We start from the raw sequence: 25,352 nt of genomic DNA on the forward strand, positions 1-25,352 counted from the left end.
ATAAATAAAATCTTTTAAAAATAAATAAATAAAAATAAAGTTCTATTATCATTTTAAGTAACATTGTTTCCCTGTATAAAGATAAATAAAAATTTAACCTAGATTTTACAATAAATTTCCTGTTTTTTCAGTATTAAACAGGCAGCAACCTGTTTTTCCCTTTTTTCTTTTACAGCCTTATTGATCTATAACATATAATACCACACATACAACTTGACGAACTCTGACATACATATACCCCTGTGAAACCATCACAATTAAGACAGTGAAGGTAACCATCAACTCCAAGATTTCCTTGTAATTGTAATTATATAACCTCTTTATAATCCCTCCATTTTTCCCTCTGCCTCCAACATCCATCCCAACCCTGTCTAGGCAACCACTGATCTATATTGGTTTGTTGTTGTTGTTGTTGTTTTTTACATAGATAGAATAGAAATGTTAACTTGGGGGGAAGGCTGAAGCCAACTGCTTCATTCAGCATAATTATTCTGAGACTGATCCTTGTTGCTGAGTGTATCAATAGTTTGTTTCATCTTATTGCTGAGTAGTATTCCACTGTTTGTATCTATACCAAATGTCTTTATCCATGCACCTGTTGATGGACACCTAGGTTGTTTGCAATTTTCCTGCTATTACAAATAAAGCTGTTTTGAGTACCCACATACAAGATTTTATGTGACATACACTTTCATTTCTGTTGAATAAATGCAAACAAGTGAAATGACTGTGTTTTATGGCGGGACCTATTTTTTTAACATTTTAAGAAACCACCAAACTGTTTTCTAAAGTGACTATACCATTTTACATTCCTACCAGCTATGCAGAGAGTTCATATGCTCTATATTCTCATCAGCATTTGGTATGGTCAGTCTTCTTAATTTTAGCCAGTTAAAGATATACGGTAGTATCTCCTTGTGGGTTTTTTTTAGCTGGGTACAGTGTACTTTATTGATAGTACATAACAAGGCAGGGCTCCCCTTCTCCAGGGAATCTGGGATATGAAATTGTGTAGAGGTCGAGACATTCTCAGTGTGCTGGGGGAGGAGTTGGGGCAAGGATTCTCCACCTCTCTTTTCTTGCTCTTGTTGGGGCTGTTAGTACAGGGGGCTCTTACTCCTTGGAGGCCATGCAGACCATAAGGTCCACCAGCTGGTTACTGTAGCCAAATTCATTCTCATACCAGGAAATGAACAAAGGTGGAAGAGTGGGTGTCAGTGTTAAAGCTGCAGGAGACAATATCATCCTCTGAGGAGGCCCCCCAAAGTCTGTTTACTCCAACCTTCACCATCATGTCTTGGGGACAAGGCTGGCACTGCACCAGAAGATGAGGCTATCTGTTGATCAGGGAGGAGCAGAGAGCCTCCTTGTGACTTTAATAAGCATTTTTTAATGACTACTGATACCTTTTCATGTGCTTCATCTTCTGTTTGTATACCTATTAAGGTCTTTTCATTTTTCTGTTCATTTCTTTAATTATTTTGACTGCCTTTTGAGTTTGTAGTATTTTGTGAATTTTAAGAATTCTTTATTACAGACAGGGCCACCTGGGTGGCACAGTCAGTTGGGCATCTGACTTCAGCTCCGGTCATGATCTTGGGGTTCTGGGTTCCAGCCCTGAGTCGAGTTCCCTGCTCAGCAGAGTCTGCTTCTCCCTCTCACTCTGCCCCTCCCCCAGCTCATGCTCTCTCTCAAATTAATAAATAAAATCTTTAAAAAAAAAAAAAAAGGCTCTTCATTACAGATACAAGTCCTATGTTGGCTAGATGTTTTTTACAGTATTTCTCTTAGTTTATGGCCTGTCTTTTAATTTTAACAGGTCTTCTGGAAAGCAAGTTTTTAATTGAGAAATTCAATTTCATTATATTTTCTGACATTTATGATCATGGTTTTGGTGTCCTATTTTAAAAATCTTTATGAGCCACAGGTCACAAAGGATTTTTTTCCTTTATTTTCTTCTATACATTGTATACTTTAAAGTATTTACATTTAATCTAAGACATGAACTCTTAAATCTTGAAATAATTTTTATATATAATGTAAAGTCATGACTGAGGTTCTCATTTTATTTTTGGAGGCAGGAGAGGGTGATTTCTAGCTATCAAATTGCTCCAGATCCATTTGTTGAGAAAATCATCATTTCCTCATTAAACTGACTTGGCATTGTGCCAAAAATTCATTGCATTCATTGGTTTTGTACTTTTGTGTATCAACTTCTGAATTCGCTATTCTGTCTCACTGATCTCTAAGTCTTTATCCCAAATACTTCAGCTTTACAGTAAGTCTTAAAATCTGGTAGTGTAAGTCTACCAACTATGTTCTTTATTGAAACTGGCAAATAGCCAAGCCATTCTCAGTTCTTTGCTTTTCCATACAAATTATACGAACAACTTGAAAATTTCTACCAAAAAACCCTGCTGGGATTTTCATCAGAAGAGCATTTTTTAAAAAAAATATTTTATTTATTTATTTGAGAGAGAGTGAGAAAGAGCATGAGAGTGGGGTGAGGGGCAGAGAAGCTGAGCAGGAAGCCCGATGCAGGGCTCGATCCCAGGACTCCCGGATCATGACCTGAACCGAAGGCAAATGCTTAACCGAATGAACAACCAGGTGCCCCATGAAGAGCATTTATTTATTTATAAATCAATTTGTGGAGAATTGTATCTTACCAAGAGAGTCCTCAGATGTACAAAAACAGTCTACCTCTCCATTTATTTAGTTTTTAAAAAGTGCTCTCAACAATGTTTTGTAGTTTTTAATAAAGAGGTCTTAGGCAGGATGCCTGGGTGGCTCAGTTGGTTAAGCGACTGCCTTCAGCTCAGGTCATGATCCTGGAGTCCCGGGATCGAGTCCCGCATCGGGCTCCCTGCTCAGCAGGGAGTCTGCTTCTCCCTCTGACCCTCCCCCCTCTCATGCTCTCTCTCTGTCTCATTCTTTCTCTCTCAAATAAATAAATAAAATCTTAAAAAAAAAAAAAAGGTCTTAGGCAACTTTTGTCAGATTTATTCTTAAGTGTCTGGTTTATTTGGATGCTATTTTAAATGGTACTTTTTATCTCAATTTCCAGTTTTTATTGGCATATATACAAATATATTGTCTACTGATATTATTGTATGCTGTAAGTTCGCTAAACTAACATAGTTCTAGTAGTATTTTTGTAGATTCCTTAGGATTTTCCAGTGTATGAATAAAACCAATTTACTTCTTTTTCCAATCTGGATGCATTTTCTTTTTCATGCCTTACTGCACTAGCTAGGACCCCCAATACAATTTTAAATAGACATGGCAAAAGAGGACATTGTCCTCATTCCTAATCACTGGGGGGAAAGCAGTCTTTCACAATTAATTGTTGTTTGTAGAGTTTTCCATAGATGCTCTTTATCAGATTGAGAAAGTTTCCTTCTGTTATGCTTAAGAATGTTTACCAGAAATGGATTTTGTCCATTTTTTAAAATATCTATTGAAATGATAATATGGAAGCACCTGGGTGGCTCAGTTGGTTAAGTGTCTGCCTTCCACTCAGGTCAAGTTCCCAGAGCCCCATGATTGAGCCCCACATCAAGCTTCCTGCTCAGTGGGGAGTCTGCTTTTCCCTCTCCCTCTGCTCCTCCCCCCACATGTGCTCTAATAAATAAAATCTTTAAAAAAGAAATGATAATATGGCCTTTTTCTTTTTTAAGTCTATTATGATAATGGTGAACAACGCTCTGATTATTTCCAAATGTTAAATCAACCATGCACCACTGGGGTAAATGCCACTTGGTCATGATGTATTTATTCTTTAAATATATTCCTGGATTTGTTATGTTAAAATTGTATTTATAATCTGTACATATGTTCATGAGAGATAGTACTCTACCATTTTCTTGTAATGTCTTTTTCTGGCTTGAGTATCAAACCAGTATTATGTTGGTCTCATAGAATAAGATCATTTTATGGAGGCATTTACATAAAATGGGCATTATTTCTTCCTTAAATGTTTGCAAATTCACCAGTGAAGGCATCTGGACCTAGAGTCCTTACTGTGGAGTATTTCACTACAAGTTCATTTGTATAGGGGTAAGCAGGTACTTATTTCTTCTTGAGTGAGTTTGGTAGCTTTGTGTCTAACAAAGTTTTTGTCCATTTCATCTGTCTAATTTATTGGCATTAAACTGTTCTCTATTAACCTTTGGATGTCTGTAGTAATGTAAATTTTCATTCCTGATATTGGTAATTTGTGTGTTCTCCTTTTTTCCTAATCAGGTATCAATTTTTTTTTCTTCCCTTTACATAGTTAACTTGTAGATAGAGACACGTCTCCAACAAAACTCTAAGTGGGCTTAAGAAAGCAGAAATGTCATGTTTTATCCTTTCTCTTGGTACCACCCATGGTAGCTAAGCACAGTGCCTTTACATTAGCAGCAGTATTTTTTTTTTTTTACATACAAAAGGGTAAAGAGATGATCAGGTGAAGGCCAAATATCAAAAATCATATTTTATACAATAGAAAAAAAAACATGAAGACTTTCAAGTCAGAAAAACTTGGGTTCAAATCTCTACCACTCCCTTAAAACCAAGTTGACCTTGGGGAACAAGTTACATAAACTCTCTAAGCAAACAATTAGTGCATTTGTAAAATGGAGAAGCCCTTTTATAACAGGTTTTAAGATTTAAATGGTATAACCCTCACAGAGTGCTCTGCATAAAGAGGGATAACCAACAGACCATGAAAAGATGCACAACATCACTCATCATCAGGGAAATGCAAATCAAAACTATAATGAAATATCACCTCACACTCATCAGAATGGCTAAAATCAAAAACACAAGAAACAACAAGCGTTGAAGACAATGTGGGGGAAGAAAGGAACCCTCTTGCACTGTTGGTGGGAATGTAAACTGGTGCGGCCACTCTGGAAAACAGTATGGAGGTTCCTCAAAAAGTTAAAAATAGAACTACCCTATGATCCAGGAATCACACTACTGGATATTTACCCAAAAACTACAGAAACACTAAATCAAAGGGATCCATGCACCCCTATGTTAATGGCAGCATTATTTACAATAGCCAAATTATGAAAACAGCCCAAGTGTCCACTGACTGATGAATGGATAAAGAAGAGGTAGTATATATATACAATGGAGTATTATTCAGCCATAAGAAAAAATGAAATCTTGCCATTTCCAACGACATGGATGGAGCTAGACAATATATTGCTAAGTGAAACCAGTCATTCAGAGGAAGACAAATACCATATGATCTCACTCACATGTGGAATTTAAGAAACAAATGAGCAAAAGAAAACAAAAAAGACAAGCCAACTTAACTATAGAGAACAAACAGATGGTTATCAGAGGGGAAGTTTGGGGGAAAGGAAATAGGGGATGGGATTAAAGAGTACTCTTAATCAAGAGTACACTTAAAAATTAATTTTTTTTTAATCTTTTTTTTTTTTAAGGTTTTATTTATTTATCTGAGAGAGAGAATGGGAGACAGAGAGCATGAGAGGGGGAGGGTCAGAGGGAGAAGCAGACTCCCCGCCGAGCGGGGAGCCCGACGCGGGACTCGATCCCGGGACTCCAGGATCATGACCCGAGCCGAAGGCAGTCGCTTAACCAACTGAGCCACCCAAGTGCCCCTAATTTTTTAAATCAGTGTTAATTACTGATGATGATGATCTCTTTGACATCAAATTGATTTTAAATCCTTCCTAAACAAAGTGGTTTCTCTTTAAAAGAGATCAGAGTATCTTCTTTATTCTTAATCTACAAATGTCAGAAACATGTGTCTAGATAGAATCTTCTTAGTTGTTATTGCCTGCTATTCAGGGGACCCTTTAAAACTGAAATTTCATGTCCTTTGGAGATACTTTTTCCATCATTTGAGTATTTCCTCTTTCATTTTCTTACCTCTACAACTTCTCTAAATCAATTTTTTTCTCATCACTTACCTTTTTTCAAAACAGCCTAAAAGATTTCATCTTCTTCCAGTTTTTATGTCTATTTTTGTTTGGTTTTGGTTTCAGCAACATTTTTGCCTCCAAGAATTCTTCCCTATTTCTGTTCCTTTTCCATAGCAGTCATAACAAAAGTATCTTCCTTCCTTTCCTCATCTTCCCTAACAGTACAAGAAAACTGATGGCTCCTAGAGCACAGTAAGACATGTTTTTTATCAGTGAGAAAAACAGAAACTACTTTGATAATTGGCTAGCTTTTGGAGTTAATTCAGGTCAAGAATAAGACACAGGGTAAATACACTTAAGCAAAAAAGCAAATTAATAAAGCCTAACAGATACATACTTTTCATACTTACATGGCTTCTATAACTTATTCTTGTTACTTTGAAATGGAAAAGTATTGCTTTAAAGTGCAAAATGGGAAAAAACTCAGGAGATACATAGAACTAAACTAATAATTCCCTCTTTTATTTCATTTTAAACCTTTTAAATCTTATTTATATAAAGATTGTTTAGGTATATGGAGGCAGTATCTTATTTAAACACTGAAATAGCAATTAGAATAGCCTGGCACTGATCACAAAATAGCAGAAACCAGAAACAGGCACAGACATAAATATTTTTCAATTTACTAAATGACAGGTGACATTTTAAGCCAGTAGGTAAAGTATTTCTTCGCAGTAAGTCATGGTAAAACTGCCTAGCCATGGGCGCCTGGGTGGCTCAGTTGGTTAAGCGACTGCCTTCAGCTCAGGTCATGATCCTGGAGTCCCTGGATCGAGTCCCGCATCGGGCTCCCTGCTCGGCAGGGAGTCTGCTTCTCCCTCTGACCCTCCCCTCTCTCATGTGCTCTCTCTCATTCTCTCTCGCAAATAAATAAATCTTAAAAAAAAAAAAAAAAAAAACTGCCTAGCCATATTAGAAAGAAAAGATTCCCTACTACAAATTTCACACCAAATAAATTCCAGATCATATTATTTATTTTAAGCCCATTTATTAATCTAATTAGTATTTTTTAAAATCTTGCAGATAAAGACATTCTAAGCAAGACTCCAAAGACAGAAAACATAAAATTTTTTTAAAAAGACCACTAGACTTAACCATCCCTGCTTTTTCCTTTTTCAGAGCAAATGAGAGAATAGGGAAGAACTATTAACAAAACTGAAATATAAATTACAAAATTATAACCTGTGAAAAATGAAGCTCTTGGAAATGTAGGGAAAGGGGCGCCTGGGTGGCTCAGCCAATTAAGCGGCTGCCTTTGGCTCAGGTCATGATCTTAGGGTCCTGGGATCAAGCCCCACATCAGGCTCCCTGCTCAGCAGGGAGCCTGCTTCTCCCCCTCCCTCTGCCTGCCACTCCCCCTGCCTGTGCTCTCTCTCTGTCAAATAAATAAATGAAATCTTAAAAGAAATGTAGGGAAAAACACATGCAAAGAATTCAAAAAGTCAAATTTACAGAAGAAAGTTTATGACAAATGGACAATCTACCCACTACTTGAAGAAATATAAATTTTAAAACAAAATATCAATTTCTGCCTATCAGTTGAACTATTCAGTGTTAAGAGTATAGAAAATCCAGCACTATCCAACTACTGGTAAATATGTACCTTGGTACAACCCTAGAAACATCTATAAACCTTCAAAGTGCTCTCACTGCCACAGCAATTCCACTTTTAATAGCCTATCATGAACATGGATGTTCATCACTGTACTGTTTATAATAAAGAAAATATAAAAAGGCTAAATGTCTGACCAAAAGGACTGTAATAATATGAAGCCATTAAAACTAAAATTATAATATAGATCTATACTTGTTGATATGGAAAACAAAACATGACTTTATGATACCAAACTTCTAAAGGTTATGATACCACATACACACAAGTTCCATTTCTATGTAAACATGTATGTATACACACAAGTGTATTAACAGAAAATCCTGGAAGAACATACACTGAAATATTAAACATCTACTATGACTGAAAAAGTATGTGGCAATCAACAGTGAATGTAAATATAAATTGCCAAAAAAGGAATATTAGTCTCCTAAACTAAGAAGCAAAAAAATCTTCAGTTGTAAGGGAAATATATATTCAACGTATGTGAACAAAATAAAAAGCTATAGTAGAAAGGAAAAAAATCAAGAATGATACAATATGTAATTTGGTGGGTCTACTTAATATTTTATCAAAAAGGAAAAATAAGCTTTTCAAAATAGTACATAATGCTTAACTCAGTTATGCCCTTATCCTGTCCCCAAAACTCCAATCACCTGGTGAATGGCTCAAACCAGGACCAGAGGGTCTTGTTACAAATTTTTTCTTTTAGAAAATAATGAGATATATTAGCTGACTTGACTGTGATAATGTCACAATGTATACATATGCCAAATAGTCATGTTATACACTTTAAACATATGCAAATTGTACTTGTCAATTATACCTCAATAAAAGCTGGGGGGGGAGGGAGTGATGCGTTATACTGATCATCTGCATATTCAAAGAACATGGGAAGAAAAGGGAGACAGAAAAATAGGTGAAGCTTCAAAGGCATTCTGGAAGTCCAAATGAGAGAATGATTCAAAAGGAATACAAAAAAGCCATCTTCAAAAGAAAAATTACATTTAAAAAAAGGTGTGTGTGTGTGCACACAAGCCACAAAGAAAGAACGTTTAAGAAAAAGAATTTCTCAAAATTCTTACTAGACCACTGATTGAAGGATTAAAATAAATAACAGTAATATTTGAAATAACCAAACTGTTCTAAAAAAAATAAAACTATACACTTTTAACTCTCAATTAATACTCACTGTATTCTAGCTTCTTTCTCCTCTTTTTCTCTTTCAATTGTTCTTCCTCCTCCCTGACTCCCTCTTCTTCTTCTCTTTGCTCCTCTCCCAAAGCATCATAAAATACTGGATCACGATGAGCAGCTTTCCTCTGGAAATGCTTAGCTTTGGAGCCTCCTTTAACAAGTACAACCTTTCTTTTCAAACACGTGCAGCCAAACATGCAGTCTGGTCGGCGGCAGTGAGCAGGCTGGCGCTTCTCCAAAGCTAGACTGGAACACACGCAACCCAATCGACAGAAGTCATTGTTGCATGGAGGGGCTCGTTTCCTTATGATTGTGTGGATGGGTTTAGTTTTGAGAGACGCCTAAAGTTAAAATAAAAATTTGTAAATCTACTGAATTATGTCCCAACACCACCCACTACTTACAAGTCAAATACTAGTCTGCCTTTTTGGACTCTGAACACTCAGTACTAATAGCACAAGATTAGCAGTATATTTAAAGGATGGAACATAAATATAACCAGGATTCTGAACAATCTGCCTTTCTAAAGCATAGCACAGACAAGAGACTATTTAAATTAACTATGAGCCAGAGTACCAATAGTGATGAATTTATTCTCAGTAGAAATCACACATAATGTTGAGTAAATGCAACAGAGTGTGTATGGCCTACAAAGCCTAAAATATTTACTGCCTGACCCTTTACAAAAATAGTTTGCTGACACCTGCTTTCCAGTAACTAATAAAAAGGGAATAGGATAATATGTACATAACAGTCTTTAGGGATGATTAATAATAAAGGACATACTGTGTATTTAATCCCAACATCTCATGATCTTCAGGTCTAGAATTTAGTCACATAATTTAAAAATGGAAGGTTAAGGCACAAAAATTTCATGACCAAAAAAAAAAAAAAAAAAAATTAGGCACATGCTGTTGTATCTTTTCACATGCACCAGAGGCTGCTAAGATAGGTAAATCAATAAGTAAAAAATTCTCAATATAAAATTTTATAAAACACAAAAGCTTTTTCTCCACAGGTTTGTAATTTTTAAAAATTTTCTGGGGAAAAAAAAATTTTTTTTCTGAAATGTAGTACCTTTTAAGGAGAACTTTCAAAACAGTTTTAACAAGATTAGCAAACATACTTGCCCACATGCTAGAGAATGAAATTAGAGATTTTCAGAATGGCCAGCTGACTTTTTACAAGGTGAAAGACTACGGAAAAGCACAACTGTACTGTCTCCCTCTACTGGCAGGAGGGGATCTACACTAAGATGTCTAGTTATAAAGAATACAGAAGACAAGACAATCTCCTTAATTATCCTATCAGGAAAGTAACTCAATGCCCCATCCTTCCGCCAAAAAGCCCATTCCCATTTCCCCTCACTAACCTAATTCTTTCCAACCATGAACTAATACACTTCTAAAAAAACCAAGAGATACTTACTTGAGCAGTAAGCAGCGTTGTTAAGGATACATCCGCTCGCTCTTCAGTGATATAGGTCCTTGGTTTTCCTTCCCAAAGTGCACAGTCTTCCAGGTCCATTAGCTTCACTTGAGATTTAGACAAGCCTGGAGGGCGAGTTCCCTGTTGCTGTTGCTGCTGCTGCTGGTGTGCCTGCCGCAAACTAATTTGCTTTGGAAATGTATTTTCATCTAAAGTTGGCACAACAAAGTTATTCACCTGATTTTCTAAGATGGTACTTGAAGAATTCTTGGCAACCTTATCTCCTGGAATCATATGAGCATGTTTCTGCTTTGGTGAAACAGGGTAGGGTAAAATGGATTTGTAAGATGATTTAGTTCGGCCACCAAAAGTTGCCTGTTTGTTTTGAGACTTTGCCTTTCGAGAAGCAGGGGGCACAGAATGAGGTTTCAAAGAGTAGGAGGTAGAAGGGGAAACGGTAGATTGTTTCTTTAGTACACTGTCAAGCGTTCGTACATAGCTGGTACTCTTGGTGGGAAGCTGGTATACCACAGGAGATGTGGGAGCATTAGAAGAGAAACCCATACTTGTTTCCATCAGCTTGCCTTCATTTTCCAAGTACTCATCTAGCTTATCACTGCAGAAAGCAGAACGGTTTTTCAGTGGACCTTCTGAATTTCCACCTAGAAATAAAGAGATGCAGATACTTAAATATATGGCAGATCTTTAGATCTCTAGAAAAATACACTTAAAAAGGTCAAGAGTATTAAGTTATAAGCTACTGAATCATCTAAATTGTCCCTCCTCAGAACATAGGAAAAATACATAATATTAAACCAAGTGAAGAGATGGAATCATATATTCATTACATTAAAATCCCCCATTATCTAAAACCATCTCATTACATATATTTACATTAATTTTTGTGAAGTGCTAACAATAGTAATAATTAACATTAGGAGTCTACAACCTTTGACAACTTATGACCTTAGCAGAGAAACCACATTTAAGTAAAAACATAAGAGCAAAAATTATACTTAAGTCAAACCTCAACAGAACACCAAGAGATTATTTAAAAGACTGTAGTACCTGGACTCTGATGTAAAACACAGACACAAAAAAGAGAGGAGTATAAAATTTAGTTTTTAGAGTGAAAAAGCAAATGTAGTAGACAGACAAGCATTATACTATTATAACACTGTACAAAGATTCAAAGATGAGAAAAACTATTTTGGATACATGGTCAATTTATCTGGCTAGAATGTAAACTGCAAATAAGTGCAGTAGGAAAAGCACTAAGAAAGGAGACCAACAGGCATACAGTCACAACATTTGGGTTAGAAGTTTACTTGGAAGTGTAATGCTGTCAGGAATCACTCTACAACTCTGAAGTATACAGTTCTGAAATAATACTTGAGAATGATGCTTATGATAACTAGAGGAGTGGGGAGCCCAGGTGGCTCAGTTAAGCATCCAACTCTCGATTTCGGCTCAGGTCATGATCTCAGGGTTGTGAGATCGAGCCCCACATCAGGCTCTGCGCTGGGCATGGAACCTGCTTAAGATTCTTTCTCCCTCTCCCTCTGTGTCCCCCCACCACCCACAAAAACTAAAAAATGAAAATGAAAAAAATAACTGTAGGAGTAACAGAAAGGAAGTACAATTAAAAAAGGGTTCAGGGATTATTCAAACCTGACATGGTTAGGGATATGGAACACAGGGAATGAAGAGACATTGGCAAGACAATTATTTTCCATTTATTTTAAGGCATGCAAAGAAGAGATGAAGAAAAACCACCAAAACTTACTTTTAAAAAAAGGCTTGGGCCACATGTTTCAGACCACATTTACAATTTTTTAAAAAGCTGATTACCTTCACTCCTAGATGCAGAAGCACTATGAAACTTTCCCCTCCATCCCTTGATTTTGGTGAAGTCATTGGTCTTCCCTGTCCTAGAAACAAAGGGAAACCCAGCATCTATAAAAGAAAAAGTAAATGAGATGACCAAAATTCAAGCCAGCTAATATTTAACATCTAATTATTAAAACTTAATCTAAATTGTATAAATCAGAGTGCCTGGGTGGCTCAGTTAGTTAAGCAACTGCCTTTGGCTCAGGTCATGATCCCGGGGTCCTGGGATCGAGTCCCACATTGGGCTCCCTGCTCAGCAGGGAGCCTGCTTCTCCCTCTGACCCTCTCCCCTCTCATGCTGTTTCTCTCTCTCTCTTTCCCTCTCAAATAAATAAAATCTTTTAAAAAAATAAAATTAAAATGTATAAATCATTAAGACTATGCCACTAGGCAAAAAAATCTACCTTAGAATATCCTAAATGTCTCTAACAAAGGTAGTTTTTTATTTATAACACAACTTTGACTTTACAAATACTACACACTCACCAGGAGAGGCAGGGTTGGTTCCCGTAAGGTTCCAGAAAGGAAAGCTAGTGGCTGGAGCCAAAGGTAGCTGTACTCCCAAATACTTAAGATCAATGCTCATTGTCGGATCCACTGAATTCAATTTTAAGCCCACTACAAGGAAAGAGAACCACAAGTTACTTTTTTTTTTTTTTTTTAACTTTTGAGGTGTGGGGAGAGGGTACGGACAGAGTGGACAGCAGAAAATAAAAATAAAAAAAAGTGGCAGAGGGATTTTAAGGTGACCCCATGATTCTCACCTCCTGATATTACGTATTTCTGTAATCCTCCCTCTTCCGCTTCCCTTGATTGCGAATAGGGCCTGTGCTTTATTTCTAGCATACAAAAAGTGGCCAAAGGGATGGGATGTACATGATTTGGTGTATGTGATAATATGAGTGCATGTATCACCCATCCTGCTAAAGCTGCAAGGGTATAAATTCTGCCAACAACCTGAGGGAAACTGGAAGCAGAATCTTCCCCAGTCAAGCCTCTGAGGAGAAACCAGACCTGACATCTTGACTGATGCACTGTGAGACATAAAGCAGAGAACCCAGTTAAGCCATGCCCAAACTCCCAATCCAAAGAAAACGAGACAGTATGTATCTTAAGTTTATGGTAATTTGTTAAGCAACAATGGATAACTAATACATAAACATAGAAGAATTAAGATCCTTTGTGATCCAGAGACTTTCTAGAACATTTAATACAAATTTGCCATAAACTAAGCTTCTGGCCCGAATTATGGTTCCTAATTCCCTTGTAATTATTAGTGATATTTATGGTTAACTGAACCTTAAATATAACTTATTTGTAGATTAAGAGGTAATCTTTTGGGAAAGTATTTACTTAACATATCCTTTTACAGCTTTTGGTGGTTTCTTTTCCCCTTAACATTTTACAACTGAGATTTGTCTATGTTGACAGATTTATCTCTGGATCATTTATTTTCACCACTGTACACTACTCCAGATTATGAATATATAGTACTCCCAATTTATTCACCATTCTTCTACAGATGAGAATTAGGTTGTTTCCTATTTTTCTTTTTAATTTTTTGAGTATAGCTGACACACAGTGTTAAAATACCACTGACTATATTCCTTATGCTGTACCTTTCATTCCTATGACTTACTCATTCCCTAACTGGAAGCCTGTATCTCCCAGCTCCCTTCACCCATTTTAGTTTTTTCCTATTTTTAATAATTAAAAGCAATGCTCCAGTGTAATTATTCATTGTGTACAATGTGCATCACATATGTGATGTGTGAGAGCTTCTCTAGTGCATTTAGCTTTTCCTTGAGACATTTAACCAGGAATTGAATTGCTATATATTGGGGTATGTTCATGTTCAAATTGTATTGGATATTGTGAGTGCTCAACATATTTGTGGCTGCCCAAAATATTTCAACACCCTTCCCCCAGCTGTTACTTTTCTCCATTATAACACCAACCTCTGCAAGGTGGGTGTTAGGAAAAATTCATCTTCCACCTTCCCTTGCAGTTTATGTGCAGACATGTAACAGTTTTTGCCAATGTACCCATGAAAGACTTCAATTTGGGAAAGAGCACCATGAAGGGATACTACGCAGAACTGTGTGAACGAGGGTGACGGTGTTTGGCCAAGTAAAGAATTTTTAGAGGCAGAAGTAACCAAGGTCCTAGCTCTACGTATACTGTGTGCAATGTCCATATTAAAATGGTGGTGATTGTCCAGTGTTGTGGGACTGCCTGTATGAGCATTCAACAAAAGTAATGTGGGCATTTTTCTGACTGCAGTCCCAGAGTGTGTTTTTCTGGCTTTTCAGGAGATTGTGTAAGTCATCTAATACTCTTTAATAAATTTGTTTTCTACTTCGTCTGTAGAGTCTGGTATTTACTAAGAAGTTTAATGATACACTTAGTTATTCTGAATCCTTCTTGTATAACAGCACATAAAATGATTAATTAGGGGTACCTGGGTGGCTTAGTCAGTTAAGTGTCTGCCTTTGGCTCGGGTCAGTCCTGGGATCAAGGCCCCCCACCCCCACCCCCATCGGGCTCCCTACTCAGTGGGGAGCATGCTTCTCCCTCTCCCTCTGCTGCTCCCCCTGCTTGTGCGTGCTCTGTCAAATAAATAAAATCTTTTAAAAAATGATAATTATACAAAAAACTGGGATAAATCTGAGGCTGCTTGTAGCTGGAGACAACCAGCTCTACAGTTATTAACCAAATGAGCCACCCAGACACCCCAAAAATAAAATCTTTTAAGTCTTTCCTCATGTTTCCAATCAATCAGGTAAAAATACAATTGGAAGTCAAAACAACTGGTTTCTATCTTGTGTTTGAGCTAAATTTCTCATGGCTTTCACTTCCTCATCAATTAAAATATTAATCCACCATACCGGGTTTTATGTTTTAAGGATTTATTGTACCTTCTCTATGAAATACTCTGTAATACAGATGGTAATAGAGATAAAAGACGTTTCCCAGACCTCAAGGAACTTTAGTGTTATTTTCCCAACTGACTCTTTAGAAGTTATAATGGCATAAATAAGTCCCAAGAGAGGTAAGCAAAAGAAGTAACACTTGAAAAGCCCAAGGGAATGTGGTAAAATTTTACTGAGTATGTAATTCTTAAATTCGAATAAGTAGAATTAACTAGGAAAGGTGGGAAGGGACAGCAGAGTGGAACCACAAAGCAATATACTCAGAAATTCAAGTGAGAACTGAATCCTAAATAAAGGATAAAATAAGATATTCTAGTGTTTTGAGAAGAGAAAAATACTTATTATTGACCAAAAAATGCCAGAACAGCTGCCTACATAGATGATTAAAAAAAAAGGAATTAAGTTGATAAAAAAAATGTACCTATATGTAGACCTACAAACTCTAGACCCCACACAATCAAATTTAGAGACTGTTTTTCCTATTTTCTTGTCTGTGTTTACTTGTATTTTAAACTTCCACTTTCCCCCAAAAGTGAAAGCAAGTTCTAAAAACAACAAAAAGATGAAATTTATTTTAAATATACCTATCAATATTTTTAAAGCCATAAAAGTAAAAGTCAATGGCACATAAACCATGTTCAAAGTAATTCCCAATTTAGCTTATCTATACTATCCTGAAATGTTTGCCCTGCAAGAAAATCCTTCCCCATTTAACACATACTAGAGAGAGACCTTAGACTTAGTTGGTTTCCTATGAACGAAGAGTAAGTTGCAGAAGATAGCTAAATAATTCGCAGAGAGCATATCCCCCAAAAACAAAATCCTTTCCACATATGACGGTTTAAACTAAATTATAACTTCTAAATGCTTTTACCTTTCCACCAGATTAGGAACTACTTCTTAAAAACATATTATCACACCATTACAAAAAAAAAGACTCCTAAAGCTAGAACTGAAAAAAAGATACACTTCAGGTTCAAAGGCAGACTCACCATAGTTTAAAAAAAAAAAAAAAAAAAAAAAAAGCCTGGGATGCCTGGGTGGTTCAGTTGATTAAGCGTCAACTGACTCTTGACTTTGGCTCAGTCATAATCTCAGGGTCATGAGACTGCGCCCCAAATCGGCTCCACGCTGGGCATGGAGCCTGCTTGAAATTCTCTCCCCGCCCTTTGCTCCTCCCCCTGCCTGTGCGCATGTGCGCACTTGTGCGCACCAGCACGCTCGCGCTCTCTAAAAAATAAAGCATTTTAAAAAATGCCTGCCCCAGCTAAACACACTAAAATATAAAGGACCCACAAAAACACATTCAAGAGGAATAAACTCCTATGTAACTAACCAGCAGAGAACAGAAAAGCAAATATATATAAAACAGAAAAGCTCCAGGTAACTGTCAATTTAACACTACACTCAGAATATTTTTTAACTAAAAATTGTCACAGAGCTCTAGAAAGATGGCCATAAAGGAATTTAACATTATAACTGACAAAAGTTCATTAGCGATATAATAGATAGGTTGCAACAACCTTACAGTACAATGTGAAGCGACGTAAGTCAATCAGATAACACAAATACCATGTATTTTCACTCATACGTGGAATTTAAGAAACAAAACAAATGAACAAAGAGAAACAAATGAAGAAACAGACTCTTAATTATAGAGAACAAACTGATGGTCACCAGAGGGGAGAGGAGTGGGGGGGTGGGGGACATAGGGGATGGGGATTAAGGTGTGTACTTGTGATAAGAACTGGGTGATGTATGGAAATGATATATCACTATACTGTACATCGGAACCTAATATAACTGTATGTTAACTAACTGGAATTAAAATAAACACTTTTTTTTTTAAAGATTTATTTATTTATTTGAGACAGAGAGAATGAGAGAGACAGAGAGCACATGAGAGGGGGAGGGTCAGAGGGAGAAGCAGGCTCCCTGCCGAGCAGGGAGCCCAATGCGGGACTCGATCCAAGGACTCCAGGATCATGACCTGAGCCAAAGGCAGTCGCTTAACCAACTGAGCCACCCAGGCGCCCTCGTAACACTTTTTTTTTTTTTTAAGATTTTATTTATTTATTTGACAGAGAGAGTGAGAGAGCACAAGCAGGGGGAGCAGTAGAAGGAGAGGGAGAAGCAGGCTTCCCGCCGAGGAAGGAGCCCGATGTGGGGCTCGATCCCAGGACCCTGGGATCATGACCTGAGCCGAAGGCAGATGCTTAACCATCTGAGCCACCCAGGCGCCCCCTAAAATAAAAACTTTTTAAAAATTTGGGGAAAAAGGTAACTCTCTGGTGCAGAGAAATTCCTATTAATTTATGCTCATACTCCACCTCAAGAAAGTGAAGCATAACTTCCTACTCACTAAATATGGACTGCCCGGTGACTTCCTTCCAAAGAGTACAGCATGGAAAGGTCAGTGATAAATCATGTTGATAAAATGTACCCTTGATACAACGGGATGAGAATGACATTCCACTTCTGTGATCTTCCTCTTATGAACATATAACCTCAGTCTAACCTTGAGAAAAACATCAGATGAAACTCAACTGAGAGACATTCTACAAAATATCTGACCAGTACTCCTCAAAATTGTCAAGGTCATTAAAAATTTAAAAATGTGAGTAAACAGGGCGCCTGGGTGGCTCAGTTGGTTGAGCGACTGCCTTTGGCTTGGGTCATGATCCTGGAGTCCCGGGATCGAGTGCCGCGTTGGGGGCTCCCTGCTCAGCGGGGAGTCTGCTTCTCCCTCTGGCTTTCCCCCCTCTCATCTATCATTCTCTCTCAATAAATAAATAAAAATCTTAAAAAAAAAAAATTTTTTTTTTTTTTGAGTAACTGTCCCAGCCAAGAGGATCCTAACGAGACATGACTACTAAATGTGATTTCCTAGATGGAATCCTGGAACAAAAAAAGTAAGGCAATCTGAATGGACCTCAGTTAATATTAATATATGAGGGGTGCCTGGGTGGCTCCCGTCATTAAGCATCTGCCTTCGGCTCAGGTCATGATCCCAGGGTCCTGGGATAGAGCCCTGCATTGGGCTCCCTGCTCAGCGGGAACCCTGCTTCTCCCTCTCCCACTCCCCCTGCTTGTACTTCCTCTCTCACTGTCTCTCTGTCAAATAAATAAAATTTTTAAAAAATATATTAATATATCAATATTGTCTCACTAACTGTAACAAATACACTAATGTTAGATGTTAATAATAAGGGAAACGGAATGAAGAGTATATGGGAACTCTACTACGTTCCCAATTTTTCTACAAACCTAAAACTTAGCTAAAATAATTAGCTAAATTATTATCTCCTTAAAAAATATTTTAGGGATGCCTGGGTGGCTCAATCATTAAGCATCGGCCTTCAGCTCAGGTCATGATCCCAGGGTCCTGGGGTAAAGCCCTGCATCTAGCTCCCTGCTCAGCGGGGACTCTGCTTCTTCCTCTCTCCCTGTCTCTCCACCCCCCTAGCCCCCCATGTGTGCTCTCTCTCGCTCTCAAGTAAATAAATCTTTTTAAAAAATTTTTAAATTGACATAGAATTGACTTGGTAGCAGTGAAGTAGAAATGCTTCTACAAAAATACCTTCAGAGTTCAAAAACAGATGATAATTTCAGGTTGATAGGAAATAAATCAATTTGGATGTAGTAAAGGTAGTACAGGAGACAGAAAAAATATAGTTCTGTGGAAAACAAAATTAAGATTCTTACTTTATTTTAGCAACAAGACTACCACCACTAGTAAAAACACTTCCTCAGGCTTAACATTTCTTCCACAACTTCAAAGCAAGCTCAAAACTTTTTTCAAGTATTTTGAGTTTCCAGCTCAAAGATTTTTAAGTGCTTATATTCTAAAAAACAATGTAACTCCACAGTTAACAGAAAAGCAAAGAAATATGACATTATTGGAGTAAAATTTAACAAATTATTTCAATCATCAATTTTTAGAGAGGGACCTTAAAGGGACACCTGTGATTGGGATCACTCACAGTTACTACGAATACTTAGCCAGTGTAACTTATTTTTCTGAAATTCTAAGTCTTAACAAACAAAGGTTGAGGAGTGAAGGGATATCTGCCAAAACAAAATACAGAGAAAAACCCAAAACAGATCTCTACCTCACACCTTATGAATAGTACCTTATGAATTACAGATTTAACTGGTTTTTTTTTTGGTTTTGGTTTTTTTTTTTAAGTAAAACTATGTGGGGCGGCTGGGTGGCTCAGTCAGTTGAGTGTCCAACTCTTAATTTCAGCTGAGGTCATGATCATGGGGTCCTGGGATTGAGCCCCGTGTCTGATTTCACACTCAGCGCAGTATGCTTGTCCCCTCTGTTTCTACCCCCACTTGCACTCTCTCTCTCAAATAAGTAAATAAAATCTTTTAAAAAATATAAAACTATGTAAGAATACAGTTGAATTAATTTTAACAACATGAAGATTAAGTAAAAACTTGTACATGACACCAAATGCAGAATCCGTATAGCAGATGAAAACTGATGGTTCACCCACATTTTGTTTGGCTCAGTGTTTAAAGCTTCGCCCAAAAGACCAGTATCAGCTTCTACCACTTAGAAATTGAGCATCATTACATAAAAATGCTGACTTCAGTTTTTACTGAACAATGAGAATTTCTGAAAATACTGGGCCAACCTTCCCATATGACAATAATCCACAGATGTGATTGCCCCTTTAGAAGAGGCACCTGTGCTCCAGCCTGTCAAGAGTCCAACCTCGTACACAAAATCAGGCTAATTTTATTTGGCTACCTGCTTAGTTTCCAGGAGCATTTGACTTTGAACCACAATTACACAGAGGAAAAAGTTAGATTTGACTACAATGTATGTAGGAGAAGGAAAAAACAAACTCAAACCTTAACCAGCCAGGAAATAATAGGCAAACAAACCAAAGCAAAAAGACCAGCAGGTCTGAACGTATTTACCTCTAGAACTAAGACGGAAACAAAGGTAGGGAAAGATAGTTGAAAGATATTTACACATTATCAGAGTACATAACTAACAAAATATGGAAGTAGGAGAGAGAAAAAAAGATAAAGGAAAAATTAACTGATAGAGGTAAGAGAATATTATTAAAATAAAATAGCAGAAATGAAAGCTAACAATAAGCAATAATGTTATTTACTATTAAGACTATGATGTGACTGTAATTGTCCCATTACAATCCACAGTATCCCTCTAAGACCACACTGTCACACAAGCAGCCTCATATTAAAGCAAAAGTTCTTCAAGTATTACTAGCTGATTTAGAAACTGAATGATCATTTTATATATCATTTTGTTAGCATATACTACTTAGACTCTCATATAAATGATCCATTATATAATGTAAATCAATTCAACAATCCTTTGCGGGGGGGGGGGGGGGCTGACTAATAGTCAAAAACTCAATAAACTACTCCAAAAAGCACACCTAAAATCAAATATACAAGAAACTAAAAACTGGGGCATGGTTTACAATCTCTCACTTACAGCAAGTGGCAACGTCAGTAGTTCCTATGATGGTAATAAGTATAGAGCAATCCCTCCTAATCTGCAGGGGATACATTTTAAGACCCACAGTGGATATATTCTAAGACCTTCAGTGGATGCCTGAAACCACCTAGTACCAAACCCTGATACACACACATACACACACACACAATGTTTTTTCCTAGACATACATACTTATGATAAAGTTTATAAATTAGGGACAGTAAGAGAAAATAATAGATTATAATATATTACAATAAAAATTATGGAATGTGTGGTCTTTCTCAAAATATTATACTGTTCTTCTTGTGACGATATGAGATGATAAAATGCCTATGTGATAAAAATGAAGTAAGGTGAATGATGTAGGCGTTGTGACATAGTGTTAGGCTACTACCGGCCTTCTGACCATACGTCAGAAGTAGGACTAGTATAGATTTCAGTATTAAAATACGGGATTAAGCAACATAATCAAAGCCAAGATAATTTATTACAACAAAATAGAGATAATAGTGAAAATTTTAACTGACGTCCCAGGCAATACATGAAATACACAAAATATGTTTACAGTCACACAATGAGAAAAGTATTCTATTTACACACTTACATATTACTAAGTATATAAGAATAAGTAGGACCCCCCCACACACAAAAAAAAGCACACAAAAACAAAAGCAACTATGGGGCGCCTGGGTGGCTCAGTCGTTAAGCGTCTGCCTTCAGCTCGGGTCATGATCCCAGGGTCCTGGGTTCGAGCCCCACATCGGGCTCCCTGCTCAGTGGGAAGCCTGCTTCTCCCTCTCCCACTCCCCTGCTTGTGTTCCCTCACTGTCTCTCTCTCGGTCAAATAAATTTTAAAAAATCTTTAAAAAAAACAAAACAAAACAAAACAAAAGCAACTAAAACTTAAAAATAAGAAATAGGGAAGAAAATACTTTATTATGATAGTTTTTATGCATAAGATATTATGCTTCACAGAGACAATATCTTCAGAGTTGGAAAGGTTTTTGTTATAATAAAAAAAAACAAATAACCCTAGAGAAGCTTTTAAATTAAGAGAAAGAATCAGAGAAAAACACAAGCTGAGAGAGGCACTAAAAGAAATGAAATCAAGGATGCGGGGGGGGAAGGAGGAAAAACAAAAATGGGTAAGGAGAACCGGGAAGGGAGAAAAGGGGAAAAAAGAAAGGAGAGAAAAAAAGAGAACAAAATTAAAAACTGGCTTGTATTTTATTTTATTTTTTTTAAGTATTACCTTCTTGAAGACCAGGATGTATCACCTGCTTATGCCGCAAGGCCTTCAAATCTTCTATCAATTCCTTTTCCAACTGGGAAATTCTTGCTCTGCAACCTACTCAGAAAACAAACAATAACAAAATAAGTTGCTATATACTAAGAAAAAGAAAGATTGCATCTTTCACTTCTAGAGCCAAATCCCAAATATCTCTCCTTTTAAACTATTATATAATACCTGGGTCATTTGTGGCTGATGCCTGAAGACTACAGGGTTCTTCAGTTGTCCCATCAACTGCATGAATGTCAAGAGCTTCCTATATAAAAAAAAGAAAGAAGTTCCTATCACTTCTAGAAGTTTAAATGTAAACCAGGAACCTTTTTTTTCTGATTCGATATTTTCTAAATGTTCTACATTAACAGCATTTCAATCAGAAGGGAAAAAGGCAAAAAAATCTGAATAGGCTCATATGCTCATAAAACTGTTTATACCAATTTATGTACTGATTTCTTATAGCCTATGTAAAGACAGATTACTCAGCAATTAACAGAGAGGAAAAGACCAGCTAAAGAGAATTCAACCTCTCTGTAGCCAATTTAGAAATACCAGGCTTCTATAAAGATCTAAAAGAAAAATAATGTAGTTGGAGAGTTGCAGTAAAATAAACTATCTGTGTGAGACAACAGAATTTCTAAGACAATATTAGTTCCCCAGTGGTACTCTGTTATTGTTGATGAAAATCAGAGGATGGGGTATTCTAAAATAGTCAAGTTTTCATGTATGTATGCCTTTTTAGAGTCCATAATGATGTAAATTCCAGTAAGATCCAACAATTTTTAAAATTCCAGCTAAATACAGTTCAACAATCATGAACTGAAACCAAAGCAGACATTTAAGTCCATTCAAACAAAATACCTTAAGTGGAGCCTGTTAATTAAACCAAACATTTTGGAGACACTCCCCTCCCTACACATACATCTTCACCTAGCAGGTGCATTCGAAAAAACAAGATTCTAAGTTAGTTATCAACCAGTATACAATTCCAGAATCACTATCTGACCTCCAAAGAAATGCTGAAAATGATAATCTTACCTTCGATTCAAAGGAAACAAAGAGAACACCATCCACGTCTTCCAGATCAGGCTTCACATCTGGAAAGGTACTCCCAGGACCCACAGGAGTGTTCTTTGTAGAAGTTAAAGATTTTCCTGTGTTTTTAGGTGGTCGCCCTGCCTTAGAGAGTTTCAATTTTCGTGGCCTCCCTCTTTTTCCAGGGACATTTGAAGGGGCATTCTGATTAGCATTCACAACCTTGGAGGCTGTTGAAATCTTAAGCACAGTTGTTCTCCTTCTGCCCAAGTCCTCTTTTCCTAAAAATGGGTCCCCAGCTGAACTCTTTGAACTGTCAGGTATTCTTTCTGTGTTAATGCTGTCAGATAGCTCAGGATATTTCCATTGAGGCTCTTTAAGTAAGGGATATTTCTGTACCACTCTGAGATCTGGTGAATGTTTTCTAAGACCATTTTCTGATTCCTTGCCTAAGCAGAAGCCAGTCTCACTGGAGTTTTCAATGTACGTAGGCAAATAGTCTAATTCTGTCAATACAGAAGATTTATCCTTTCGAGATGTGGAAAGCATGTTATCAGGGAGCTCAGAAATCTTCACTGTACTTTTGGTGACAGCACAGGGCTCCAGGTAGACTACTGGCATCTTTCCAGCGTCTAACTTGAACATTTTAGCTTGAGCAACACCTGATGGGCTATTTGGTAGCCATTTAGAAGACGGATGGTCAGCTTCTAGGTTATCAACTTTATTGTGCCTCTTTAGCTGTTTCTCTAGTATAGGATCATCATCACTGTTTGAGTATACATCTGTTTCCTCATCTGTCTCTTCCTGTTTTATAGTTACCCCTTCCGGGCACTCAGCAAGTTCGTATTCATAATCATCTACAGGCTCCTCTTTAATAACAACATTGAAGTTTCCATTCGGGTCTAATGGTGACACTACATGGGAACCGTCTTCAAAATTGTTGGCAACGAGACTGAAGAGACAGGGGAGGGAGGTTAAAAAGGGCAAAATTAAGACTCAGGAGGAAAAAAAGGAAGACTATTGGAAACCAAGTGACACATCAGATATCATGAGCCATTCTTCAAAAAACACTGTATAACTTGGCAAAGTTCTCAAAAGCAGTTTATCAACATCACACTTTTATCCTTTCCATCAATTTCTCATAAAAACTATATAGGATAAAGAGTAGGTTTTAGTAAGTAACCTTATAACAAATAAAAAGAAAGATATAACACTTATTTACTAATGGTATTTTTCAAATAAACTCAATTTTGAAAGTCAGCTGGCAATGACCCAAAATCAAACTCTAGAACTAATCCACACACCAATTAACCACTAACAATAAAAAGCAAACAAGTGTCCATTACAACTAAGAATTGCAATAAACATCAGGAAAGGACTTTCAAACTGCCTGATCTGTTTTAATTGAGATAAAATTCATACAACATAAAACATAACTGGCTGGCTCAGTTGCTAGAGCATGCGACCCTTTATCTTGGGGTTATAAGCCCCATGATGGGTGTAGAAATTACTTAAAAATAAAATCTTTAAAAAAAAACATAAAATATAACATTTTAACAATTTAAAAATGTACAGGCCAGTAGTTTCTTAGTATATTCACAATGTTGCTGCCAGGTGATTGTAAACTTTAAAATAGAAAAACTCGGGGGCGCCTGGGTGGCTCAGTTGGTTAAGCGACTGCCTTCGGCTCAGGTCATGATCCTGGAGTCCCGGGATTGAGTCCCGCATCGGGCTCCCTGCCGAGCAGGGAGCCTGCTTCTCCCTCTGACCCTCCCCCCTCTCATGTGCTCTCTGTCTCTCTCATTCTCTCTGTCTCAGATAAATAAATAAAATCTTTAAAAAAAAAAAAAAAGAAAAAAGAAAAACTCGGGGCACATGGGTGGCTCAGTCATTAAGTGTCTGCCTTCAGCTCAGGTCATGATCCCAGGGTTCTGGGATCGAGTCCCACATCGGGCTCCCTGCTCCGCAGGAAGCCTGCTTCTCCCCCTCCCACTCCCCCTGCTTGTGTTCCCGCTCTCACTGTGTCTCTCTGTCAAATAAATAAAATCTTTAAAAATAATAATAATAAATAAAATAGAAAAACTCACTTTCAATGTAATGAATCCACCATTAATTCTTCCAAAATAAAAGGGGAGGGTAGTTGAAGGCAAGTACATACAACCCAGTTAAACTCAGTGTTTATAATTCATTAAAAAAAAAAATCATCTTTTTAGCTTCCCCCTCCTCCCAATTAACCACTGAAAACATATAAATTGTCCAATATAACTTGAGGATCTGTTAGAACTACTCACTAACCCAATTAAAGTCACTTGTCTTTGTAAAATTTTTCATTAATCTCAAATACACACAAAGCAACCCTAACAACAATGCGTAGTTACTCATTCCTTGCACAACTTAAGATCTTGATCTTACTCAAATCCTTCAATGGAGGACTTCCACTTCCAGTTAGAATGTGGAAGATCACAAAGACAATCAATTCTGTCAAAACAATTAGAAAACACTAGGTAAATTAAAACCCTTCTCTTCTTTAAAGACCTCAAAG

General features: G+C 37.1%; 1 protein-coding gene across 25 annotated transcripts in view; it reads right to left on the minus strand.

Annotated features, from left to right (window-relative positions):
- The window catches only part of MGA (MAX dimerization protein MGA), a 166,132-nt gene that overhangs the window by 45,373 nt on the left and 95,407 nt on the right, over positions 1-25,352 (minus strand). For all 25 annotated transcript variants that reach the window (XM_064570614.1, XM_064570615.1, XM_064570618.1 and 22 more), the window contains exons 3-9: positions 22,814-23,762; positions 21,959-22,037; positions 21,743-21,838; positions 12,559-12,690; positions 12,034-12,138; positions 10,183-10,844; positions 8,750-9,095 (exon numbers count right to left, since the gene is read on the minus strand). In XM_064570614.1, the coding sequence (XP_064426684.1) occupies positions 8,750-9,095; positions 10,183-10,844; positions 12,034-12,138; positions 12,559-12,690; positions 21,743-21,838; positions 21,959-22,037; positions 22,814-23,762 (2,369 nt within the window). The remainder of the gene's footprint in view (positions 1-8,749; positions 9,096-10,182; positions 10,845-12,033; positions 12,139-12,558; positions 12,691-21,742; positions 21,839-21,958; positions 22,038-22,813; positions 23,763-25,352) is intronic.

Source organism: Mirounga angustirostris, unplaced genomic scaffold (genome assembly GCF_029215605.1).
Source record: "Mirounga angustirostris isolate CCGP_5_RB_7025 unplaced genomic scaffold, mMirAng1.0.hap1 SCAF_9, whole genome shotgun sequence".
Classification (NCBI taxonomy): domain Eukaryota; kingdom Metazoa; phylum Chordata; class Mammalia; order Carnivora; family Phocidae; genus Mirounga; species Mirounga angustirostris.